The following is a 12,046-nucleotide window of genomic DNA, read 5'->3' on the forward strand; positions in this document are numbered from 1 at the left end:
ATGCTGTGCCACCCGGCCAGTAAATATAGAAGCAGAACTCCCGGGAACATGCTGGTGTCCAGTGATTCATCATCATTAGCGAAATTCAGCTTTGCCATGAACTGGATCTCACCCACCCTGCTCAAGCCAGTTTGCCTCAAACCCCGTGCATCCCTATGACGAAGGTTTTTGACGGTTCCAGTTTCTCATTGTGTTCTTCTGCTCACCGTTGGCTGCAATGGTCAACAGATGGTGTCCATACGTGTGTGTGTGTGTGTGTGTTAGGTTAGAGACATCCAGTGGGCATGGGACGTGTGCTGGGGATAACCTCAAACTGGACACCATGTTTCACTGCGCCCGTTACCGTTACTGCAACCATGTCAGGGGAGAAGTTCAAGCGAAGCGTGAAGGTTTCGGGATAGCTTTAAAGTTTCTCCACTGTCCATGGTACGCCACCCCGCCTGACCATCCGCTGTTCTTCCGGATCCGGGTTTCGGTCAGCCAGTAGTGTCTCGCCGCCCGGGCCATCCCAATCAACCGAGTGCGCTGCCGTACGTTTTCTTCATTAAGTGAAACGAGTAATTAATTAGAGGACGGAAAAGTTTAGTTTTTAAGTACGGACATTAAAAATAATTACACTCCCCTCGAGTGCCTTCGCAGGGACGCTGTCCCAATGCCGTACCGACCACGTAGTCGGTCAGTTCGAGACAGATATCCTTCCAGCTGTGGCCGTAGCAGATGGATCCTGATATGAGGCTGGAAGCCCAGGAAGACTGTTTTACAGTGTGCTTACGGGCATATCACGCTGGCGGTCAGCTCGTATGAGGCAAGCCGCTGGATAAGGGGGGGCACAGTCTGTGTTTCCATAGGGAAATCGATCGGAATGTTAATGAGGAAGGAAATTATCTACATGGTAAACCATCCTGTGTTAATGGCAACCTTTTTAAGTGAAGTTTCGTGTAAAGATTTATATTCAAACACATGCTTTAAACACCGTTTTTGTTATGCAAGCTATGCTTTAGTAAAGTGTTGGTACGGATTTTGGGAATACATTTAAAATGTGTCGGAAAATGCAATGGTCCAATGGTTCAATGACAACGTGCCATAAATTCAACATTGTTAAAATATCAAAACGTCTATCGTGCTCGTTTGCGGTCGTGACCGAGTGGTCGCAGACAGTCACCGCTAACGCAAGCACGCTAAAACAAACACACAAAAACTGCTGATTGATAATAAAATTTTCCCTTCCTGTTTTTTTTTTTTTTTTGCTGTTGTGTGAGCCGACTAAAGCAAAACATTCCCTTCCGTTTATGGCCGAGGACGTTTAACGAGATCGCACCGCTTCTTTTTTCTCGCTCGACCATTTGCCGCCCTGCGCGTGCGATAGTAAGTAGCCCGGGCAGAGTGAATTGGCCAGCGGTAGCGGTACCCATCCCAGCCCGAAGATCGATGGCAAAGTGTCACCAGCTGCCGAAGGAATAAATTTAAAACCCAGCAAACCATCGTATCCCACCCCATTCCGCCACGGCCGGTTCAATCGGTTCCGGTGCGCTGAAATGATAACTTGGCCACGGGCGCAGTTTATTATTACTGAACCCAGCTGCACAAGAGACAGAGCGCTGAGCGTTTTTTTCTTCTCTCTCTCTCCTTCTCTCTCTGCCTTTCCACTCCCCCAGCTCACCAGTGTCCCATGGCGTGTTGATCGTCGTTATCACACTGGCTGGCAAATGGTTTCGACCGCACAGCCCGGAATCGATTCCGGGGGCCGGTTTGAGCAACCTCAAGATGCTCAATAGCTTATAAATTTTTAAAACCATCGTTCGGTGATTTGATTTGCAAATCGATTTGCCAGCATTTTCTTGCGATTCGTCGCAAACAGCAACCGTCGTCGGGCTGGTGGCTGCCGCCCTATTTATCGTACCGTTCGCTTCCAGCGCTTCGCCGCTCCCCGGGGGAGTTGACCCGGGGTCCTAGGGTTTAATTTTGCATCACATCGACCTCGAACCACCGAACCGGCCTTGCATCTTCGGTGTAATACATCCCGCACGGCCGGGGACGAAACATCGATCCCGGTAGAAGGTTATTTGGTCGCTTTCTTCTTCTTCTTCTTCTACTACTTCTTCCGTTGACCACATTTGCTGTCCCTCCATAGAATAGGGCCGAGTTTCGAGGTTTTCGGTGTGAATCGATTTCGGGCTTCCGTTCCTTACGGGTACGGTCAACAGATTGCCATTTGCGCGCTGGGATGGCGGCAAAGTGTTCAATAAAAACCGAAAATCTTCCACCGTTTGATAGCGCACTTTGCCGCAACTGGTCGCCGGTTGCTTGCTAGCTCTTTAGGGGCTACATTTCCGTAGGTAGGGCTGGGATCATCCACTGCCCCCCCCCCCCCCCCCCCGCTCTCCCTCGAAATAGGACGTTTTGATGTGAATGCATACATAAAAATAATTTACGAGTGGCGAGGATGGCCCTTTCACTGGCCTGCCCTGGTTCCTGGTTCTGCCGGTGGGCAGATATGGAATGGAAACGGCTGTGTGTGCTTTCTCGGGTGGATTTTACGATTTGCGTGTATTCCCCGTTTTTGTAATGCTTTCTCTAGCTCACTGTCTTTATCTCCCTCTCTCTCTACCACACTCTTTCAAGGATGAAAAGTGCATCTTTCGGTTGTGTTGTTGTACCGTTTGGTAGAAATTATATATGCCTGCGAAATGTGTGTCTGTAGTATGAAATTGAAACGCTTTTAAACGCGCACGTGAAGTAGATTCAATGTTCGATTAAAGTTTAATGTATGTATCTCTCTCTCTCTTTCTCTCTCTCCATCTCCCATACGAGAGAGTGTGGGATAAACTCGCGAAACCGGAAAAGTGTATCCATTTCCATTTCCCTTTTTGTTTTAAAGTGTGCCTTATTTTATGCAAAGATTATCTGCCATTGCTACCACAAAATGGCGATTACACCTAAGAGCCTGCGGTGGGTGCGTCTGTCTGTTCGTGCTACAGGCAAGTGGCTTTGAATTTTAAAAATCAATACCACACCGCTAGGCAGAACGCATTTTGCTTCGCAGCGCGGGCGGAAAATGGAACAAAGTATTACAGCAATAATCCCATTTCCCTGGTTCAGATGGTACGAGTGTTACGAAAGTTTGCAAATAAAACTGTCAAACCAACCGAACGTACAGCCCGGCACCGCACCAGCAGCTATTGTGAATGTTTGTACTTTGCCGATTGAAATTCGCTCCGAACTTTGTTGGAACATAGTTTGGTCGGAATAACAACAGTTCTATTGTTTTATTCATTGCCAGATCTGCATCCTGGGACTTTCACCAGTTCCACACCCCGTCCGGTACCGCGTGCTGTTTTGTTGTCTTCTGCTAACAGGCACAGTCGTCATCAGGCCACAGTTTCTTGGGAAATAGAACGAGAAAATTCCTCCAACACACACACACATACACACACACGTTCTTTTGTCCATCGGCTCGTCGGTCGGTGTCATCACCCACTGCGCGGAGGTGAGGAGGATTTCCCTCCATTCCGAAGCATAACACAGCACAACATTATTCGCACAAGCACACACTCTCTCTATCTCTCCCTCTCGTTATCTCTCTATCTCTCTCTCTTTCTCTCTCCGTCTATGTCGTTCAATCTAAAGCCACCCCCAAACGTTCGAATAAATTAAGCCTTTCCTGTCTCGTGCACACGGATCCGCTCACGACTGTGAATCGGTGATTGCTTTCACCCTATATCGATGGGCTCCCTATAGCCGAAGGTTCAAACCGAGAGGTTGCCAGCGGTGCATCGCCAGTGGTGGGCAGAGCGGAGAGATTGATTTACTGCCTAGCGCTTTGACCACGATCCATCTTTTGCATTCAGAACATTCTTTAGTGTCGAATTTGACTTCGTCAATTTGTATGCTAATGATTGGAAAGTGAATTATAAAGAAAATTTCTACTCAAATCTACCATCGATTGTGAGCAAGCAGAGGCGGCAGGAAGAGAACCGAGAAGGAAGCGCTCCACTGGGCGAGTTTGCTTTTTATGTAATCGTGCTTTTTTCTTTCCGTTTCGGCATGACACACATCTCCAAAAGCCTGACAGGGAAACGATGTCGAACAACAATATCAACAACAAAACGGTCCGTACTCATGCGCCTGTGTGTTTTATTTCTCGTTTCAGAATCTCAAGAATCAAATTATGACGACGAACGTGTGGGTAGAACAGGTAAGTTTTTGCGTGTGTATGTGTGTGTGTGTGCGTGCGTTCCATACCTTTTACTGGTGGTTCGTTTTGTTGTGTTTCTCCCGAGACTTAATATTTTATGCCCCGCAGGCAATAGGCGCACGTCCTTTGCAAATTGATTTTATTCAGAACGAAACATAATCACTCCTTTATCAGCAACAACAAAAAAACGTAAAAACGAAGGATCACTCTAACCCAGAGGACTCCGTCCGAGCTAGAGCTCAAACTTTCCGAACAATAGCAGCTGCAGTATGCTGAGCGGACAACGCTCACTGAACAACTGCCTACAGTTGGGCTGCTCGGTTCGCAGCATCTCGCTGTACTCGTCGGTAAGATCGGCCTTCAGTGGATAGCTGTCGAAGAAAGGTCACCAGGAAGCAGTGAATAAGCTGAACGAACGATATCAAACATTGAAGTAATATGCTTGCTGCCTTGCTGCTTACGTGAAAATGACTCGCAATATATCAGCCGTCATGGATCGTCCCTTGGGCGGGAGTAGGGTTCGTGCTTCACAAATCGACCGCAGCAAACATTCCCGCATGTGGAAGCCAAAGCTAAGGAAGGAAAGTGTTACAAATGAGACGTCGTTAAGTGTGTGTGTGTGTGTGAGTGTGTGCTACTTTGCAGCATGTAAATGGGGCTACCCGTTAACCTACAAACTAGGCACAGTCGTCTCGAGATGATCGAACAGGCTTCTCCTATCGCGATAGTGATGAAAATGTTCCCATCCACGATGGTGACTTATGTTGAGATGATTAGCTTCCATCCACAGGGATGGTTCTGTGGCCGCCCCACGCGCGGCATCAGCCATCGATCGAGCCCGCTTGGGGGGTAGGTTGCTGTAGTACAGTCGATCGTTTCCGGTCGATTCCCAAAGCTTTCTTTTCCACGATTGATAGGTGATGGGCGGTGAAGAGTGCGGTCGGCCTGCGGTTAGATATTTCATACCGCTTGTATTTTTCGAACCAGCCCCGTCGGTTCGATCGTTTGCCCAGTTCGCCGCTATCCATGCTTCGGGGTGTTGCACTAGATACTCGTCCAGCTCCTGCTGGGACAGCACGTGCTCGCCGTGCGGGATCGTCGGTGCTGTGGCCGCCGGTTTTGCCGCGGTGGTAGGCTGAACCTCGTTCGGGTACCTTGCAATCTCGCCCAGCCGCAGCGATGTCGCGTGGTACATATAGTCCGGCAGCGGATGGTACATATCCAGCTCCGCCACCAAGTTGTATCCGCGCGGTGTTTCAAACATCGATCCTTTACCGCCGGATATGGTAACCTGCAGTAAATAACGCGATGAAATAAGCCTCATTCACTTGCGTGTTGTAACCTTCGTACGATAAAGTTAGCACCGGGTGGGAAGAGCAAAAATCTTCTCTTTCGTGACAGCACGCGGTTCCGCTGGCTACTGCCCGTCGTCGTGGATGTACCGTTGTTCTGTGCCGCATCGAGCTGGCCGAACAGAAACAGCCCCGCTACCGCACCGTACACAATAATGTGCGCTGAAAGCATGACGTGCGCAAAACGGCAGAACTGGTGCTGCTGCTCAAGGCGAAAGGCTTATTGGAACTGATTGAACATTTCGACTTGTTTGTTCTCGCCTACGCCTGGGAAGGGCCAGGAAAGGCTGCCGCATTTCCAAAAGAAAAAAACAAACACACTCTTCACACGATCGGAATGTATTGTTTGTGAAAAAAATTGACAAAAGGCGGCGCTCCGATGGGCGCCGCTGCAGACTCCAAAGGGAAGCGATTTCTTTGAGCAGCGCTTTCACTCCGAGTTGTTTGCATGACAAATAAACTAATTTGACAAGCCAATCTAGCCAACTCTGGCTTCGGCTGGCGGTAGAGCGGTAGACGGCTGCTCGCTTGCGTTTAGACAAATGGGCATGAAGTTAAAAGCACTCCACGCGCTCCAACCGTACACTTGTGGGAAGAGTAATTGTGTTAAAGCGTACGTATTAGCAAAGGATTGACTGTGCGTGTGTGATTTGTCTTATTGAGTGTGGTAAAACATAAATTTTATGTGATGTTTTTTGACGACTCCTCAACACGGTTTTGCTAATGGATGCTGCATCCATTCGAATAAACTTCGGGAGGAAAAGTTTCAACAAAGCAGATACATCTTTGGTTCATTAACATGAATCGTACGCTTATTAAAATAATAACACACGATTTGGTGTTATTTATTTACATATTCAAATTTAAAATAAATTCAGCTTTGTTCACTCTTCCATTTAGGACAAATTTCGCAGCAATTCTTTCGATACAATTTTTTGCAATTTCGCGTCATGTCAAGCTCTGACACGTTACCGTTCAACCTTCCCATCCCAGCTGGTGCTTAACATTTCGTGCCAATCGATCGAAAACCAGCACTCGGAGGTATCGTTTATGCTTTCCCCCGCGTCTGCCATTATCGTAAAGTTAACAAACAATTAAAATTAATGGCCATTCATTGCAATCCTAGCCAAAAAGTAAAATATTATTCAGCACGCTCCCGTCCACTCCGTCCACCCTTCCGGCCATACGCGAAGGAGCGAAAAGGGGGATGTGGCAATTGGTGGTGGTGGTGGTGGTGGTGTGTTTGCGCAATTTAAAAGCTCAAACACCATTTACTGTAAATGTCGTTAGATGCCGCTGACGCAAGGGATGCTCTTTCGTGCGTGGGTACCATACGGTGTGTGACGCACGGAAAAGAGCCACCCCCAATGTAAAGTGGTCCCCGGAGGACATTCGGAAACTATACGGTACGTGCGGCGAACGCGGTGAGCGACAGCAGCCGAAAAGAAAAAGGAAAAACAAAACAACCCACGCTTACAAATAAAATACATTGAGTGTGTATATATGTGTGTGTGTGTGTGTGTGTGTGCTCGATCACTCGCAACAACAGTCGGAGAAAGATCACGCAAACCCGAACGCCCGGTGCAGCTGCATGCCATTAAAATGCAATAAACAGTACAGCACCTGCAGCCGGAATGCGCTTGTCCCGGTGCTGGCCTTTGTCCAAAACAGCGATCGGCCCCCGGATGGCTAATGTGTATATGTATGTGTGTGTGTGTGCCGCTGATGCACAGCGCTCCTTTCATTGTGTCGCAATTTCCATCATCGACGGGGAGCGTCCGCGGTGGCAGCGTAAGGCCAGAAACAGTAAACAGTGCTGCAGCAAGTTCACGAGCATCATCGGGCCAGCGTTGTTGGCATAATGGGATACAAAACAGCTGCCACCACAAAACCGTTTGGTAGAGCATTTGCTAGAGGGGATGTTGGTGGGGTTTTTTTCTTGTTGTTTTGGTTTTCGATGTGAGAGTACAGCAGCAGCGTTACACGGGTCGTTAGTTTAACGGGGCGGAATACGGGCACCTTCCGGTGTTCGGGGCCATTCGTCTGCGTTTGCGTTTGGCTGGCCGTTCAGACAGTTAACGTTCGCGTGCGGTACATGGAGGAAGGACTTGAAATTTGACTGACTTCCTGCAGTTTGTGGAACGTGACAGTGATTGGGCCTGGCCCTGTTATTCGTGCGGTATATTGACGAATGGTCAGCTGTGGTTTGACCGAAATCGATACCGGGCCCTCACCAGCACCAGCGGTCCCGCAAGTAACCGCAACGACTTCAATCCAGCTGACCAGCTGTCTTGAAACCGGCCACCGCAAGCTTCTTGCTTCGTACTGGTTTGACATTTACTTTCGTCCCCTCCTTCGCTTACCTTTTACCCTGCGGTTCGCAGTAGCTCCACTTCTTGTTCTTGTCGCGCGAAAACGAGGGTTGCTTAAGTGTGCAGCTTCACCGGCGCACAAGGATAGCACCGGAACGGTGCTCACCAAGCAGCATAAACGATTCATAATTGAGCTGTCAGCAGCAGCAGCAGCAGCAGCAGTTCCGGCGGCCACATGAAAGCACAGACCCCGTCCCGACTGACAACGGTGCCGGTGCGTTACTGTGCCGCAAGGTGTCCTACAGGCACACAAACCGTAGGACGGCCGGACCGAAAACCCAACCGTATCGCGGTGGTGATCTTGTAGATTCGATTCACGGCACTCTGTTTGTGGACTGCACCATTGTGTGTAGATTCGCCCGAGCTGACATGTGGTGCGATGAGTTTGGGGTGATGTAAAATTTGGATAATGAGCGCGTCCAGCGTATTATGAAATTGATTTTGTAGCGCCAACAATTGGTGAAGTAATTAGTTGCATACCATAACTTGTGAAGTAAATTGAAATTACTGCTAAGGATGGTGAGTTTGAAACGGTTGTATTTTATGAAATGAAGCTAGTAAAGGGGGCTGAATATAGTTTATCTATGTAAAGACTTTATCTTATCGGGTTTATGTCCATCTAATAGTGCTATGCATAGCGTAGACATGCAAGACAGTAAAACAATATAATGCGTTATATCGGCGAGTTGAATCCATTCGATATAATTTTCAAGAAAATACAGTTTGAACTCTGAACTATGGACATTTGAATAATCTCTGAAACATTCAGTAGTAGGTATTCATGACAAAAGTTTAATTAGAAATTTAGTTCAACACACAGACACATTCGTATTTAGAACGATTTTATAATTAGAAGGATCTTAGTGTGCGGTAGTTTTATCGCACTCTATTATCGCGCGGCTACACGAGGTGAAATATACAGCGGAAAGAACTATTTGACAGGTGAAACATCTGTCAGGCTGGAAATACACGAACCGAAATCGTTGCGGTACCGCGAAATTCGAGCCTTGTTTATAACAGTTGTAGAACCGCGCCTCCAATCGCACCTGCTGTTTCGCAGAGATACCCAACTTCGGTATTGCTGAGATTTTCGCGGTAGCGCGAACCGATTATGGCGAACCGATTACCGCTTTTCTGGTGCATTTGTTTGAAAACTCGTGTAGAGATAGGAGAATTGTATTTTATTTTGCATAAACTATGTGGAATAAACAATTTAATTCGAAAATTGATAGCAAAAATCCTCTTGGCACATTCAATTGTCACCAGACCTCGGATGAGTCCATACACAAACCTAGATTATCTCGTCTGCCTGTCAGATTACATAACAAAATTGACTGTACAAGTCATACGGAATTTTCACAGTACCGTGAAAATCTTGGTTCGTCTAGTTCCAGCCACAAATAACGCATCACAGCAACCAGCTGATGTGCAATGTAAACAAATAACACGTACAAAATCGCTACTAAATCCAATAAATAACTTCAATATCAAGTATTTCGTTAATTTTCAGTCAACAACTCATCATCTCTTCCAATTTCGGAATGTTCTGCTTAAGAAGATATTCCTTTTAAGTGAATTTCGAAAGCGGATGTTGTATCTCCCCCAACCCTTTAGCTGTATCTGTCAGATATTTATCCTGTCAAATAGTTCAATTCACTGTATATTTCACCTCGTGTAGTCGCGCGGTAAGGCATATATTTTTGACTGTGAGTCAATTGCTTTATTTACAAAATTTTACCTGATTTTTGAAACTGTCTGTTCCGAAAATATTGGTAGTAAAATAAGTAGTGAACGGATCATTGACGGAATTTTAAATTTAACAATTGTTATGCCTATTTCGGAAGTTTTGGTGGAGTGAAAACAATTGACATGTGTTTTTAGGTGTAAACAATGATTTTATAATTTATAATGTTTTTTCCACTAAAAATAATCAAACCATACGGTTTTTGTATTGTTTGTGTAATTTAAAATTACATTTCTCAAAAATCTACTATCTATACCTTGTAATATTATCATGATTCCTGCAAAAGTGAAAAATGGATGACTTACAGACAAAAACGCACCTATCAGAGTTAAAAATTGATGCGCACTGTCAAACATATAAGCCTTAGAGCCAAAAGTTGGTGGCAACGACTGTAATATTAATTTAAAAAAAGTTCTATGTACGGGATAATTTAACAATGCTCGCAATTCCCATGGAAAAGCTCTACAATGAATATGTTGCTGCTCGGGTTTATCCACTGCAGCAATCGCGTTGTATCGTTTCTGCCAAAGATTAATTGTATCAACTTATTCACACTCCCCCCTGCCGATGAAAGTACCGGTGTGATGTTCCATCATCTGTGTAATCCGTTCACGCTACTAACCCCCGAAACTTGCTCTCCACTTCTCCATCTTCCCCAGGAATGGAACGATTACAAGCTCAAATGGAACCCAGATGATTACGGCGGAGTGGACACCCTGCACGTCCCATCCGAACACATTTGGCTGCCAGATATAGTGTTGTATAATAAGTAAGTGTCGATTTGTTGCTGCGCCAGCAACAACAGTACCACCAACAGCTTCGTTGCTTGCCGAGAAACGGGGATGGGTGATGATTTATGAGGTCCCGGTCGGTCACCGCAGGTCAGTGACAGGTGAGTTCCGGTTGTGCTCTGATGCAACCGGTGTAAAATCGACCGGCGGACCGACCGACCACATCACCCCACCCGGCGGTCACTCGTTCTCGTTTTCGAGTAGCACTTCTGGCCAACCCAAGCTGTCTGCCCGTGACACTGACAAACTGACTGGAGCAGACTCCGGATCGGAACGCTCCTACTGGCAAAGGGGCGTGCTTCCGTCTTTCCCGGGCCAGATAACACACGACAACAACAACAACAACAAAATAATGCTACCCACTTCACCTGAGTGTGTCACGATTCTCACGAGCTTTTCCTCTTTCTCGCCTTCTCTTTCTTTGCCTTTCCCAACCCAACCTTTTTTGTCTGCACTCACGTTTCTCGCGCGCGGCCCCAGTGCGGACGGTAACTATGAGGTGACAATAATGACAAAAGCAATTTTACATCATACGGGTAAAGTAGTATGGAAACCACCTGCCATTTATAAATCATTTTGTGAAATCGATGTTGAGTATTTTCCATTTGATGAGCAAACATGTTTTATGAAATTCGGATCCTGGACGTACGACGGTTACATGGTAAGTGTGGGAGGGATTGCGGAGCGGGCAGGGGGGGGGGGGGGAGGGAGAAAGGTTAGAACTGCCCGTTGGCTTATCGTGCTTACCTTTTCCCCCCATTTTGTAGGTCGATCTTCGGCACCTCCAGCAGACACCGGACTCGGACAACATCGACATCGGCATCGATCTGCAAGATTACTATATATCAGTTGAATGGGACATTATGAAGGTGCCTGCCGTTAGGAATGAAAAATTTTATAGTTGTTGTGAAGAACCATATCCGGATATTATATTTAACATAACGTTAAGGCGAAAGACACTTTTCTACACCGTAAACTTAATCATACCTTGCGTTGGGATATCGTTCCTTTCCGTGCTAGTGTTTTATTTGCCGAGTGACTCCGGCGAGAAGATATCATTATGTATAAGTATACTGCTGTCGCTGACCGTGTTTTTTCTGCTGCTTGCCGAAATCATTCCGCCAACGTCGCTCACCGTACCGCTGCTCGGCAAGTATCTGCTGTTCACGATGATGCTCGTCACGCTGTCGGTCGTCGTCACGATTGCCGTGCTGAACGTCAACTTTCGGTAAGCTGCGCGGCCGCTAGCAACCAATCTCCTGCAAGCTGTTCTGCATTGTTGTGCATTCTGTCGCTTTTTGTCGCCAGGTCACCCGTCACGCACCGGATGGCACCGTGGGTGCATCGCGTTTTTATAGAGCTACTGCCAAAGGTGCTGTGCATAGAGCGGCCGAAGAAGGAGGACGAACCGTCGGACAACGACGACCAGACGCCGACCGACGTACTGACGGACGTGTTCCAGGTGCCGCCGGACGTCGAAAAGTATGTCGGCTTCTGCGGGAAGGAGTACGGCACGGACTTTGATATACCCGGTACGAATGGGGCGCCCGGGGAACACCAGTACACTATCGAGCATTTGGTCAACGATCCTC

At 47.1% G+C, this 12,046-nt stretch overlaps 1 protein-coding gene across 3 annotated transcripts in view; it reads left to right on the plus strand.

Annotated features, from left to right (window-relative positions):
- LOC1272986 (acetylcholine receptor subunit alpha-like 1) overlaps window positions 1-12,046 on the plus strand; it is a 91,506-nt gene that overhangs the window by 62,717 nt on the left and 16,743 nt on the right. For all 3 annotated transcript variants that reach the window (XM_061646966.1, XM_061646965.1, XM_061646964.1), the window contains exons 4-8: window positions 4,151-4,195; window positions 10,323-10,432; window positions 10,935-11,115; window positions 11,222-11,682; window positions 11,763-11,986. In XM_061646966.1, coding sequence (XP_061502950.1) covers window positions 4,151-4,195; window positions 10,323-10,432; window positions 10,935-11,115; window positions 11,222-11,682; window positions 11,763-11,986 — 1,021 coding nt within the window. The remainder of the gene's footprint in view (window positions 1-4,150; window positions 4,196-10,322; window positions 10,433-10,934; window positions 11,116-11,221; window positions 11,683-11,762; window positions 11,987-12,046) is intronic.

Source organism: Anopheles gambiae, chromosome 2 (genome assembly GCF_943734735.2).
Source record: "Anopheles gambiae chromosome 2, idAnoGambNW_F1_1, whole genome shotgun sequence".
In the NCBI taxonomy this organism is placed as follows: Eukaryota; Metazoa; Arthropoda; class Insecta; order Diptera; family Culicidae; genus Anopheles; species Anopheles gambiae.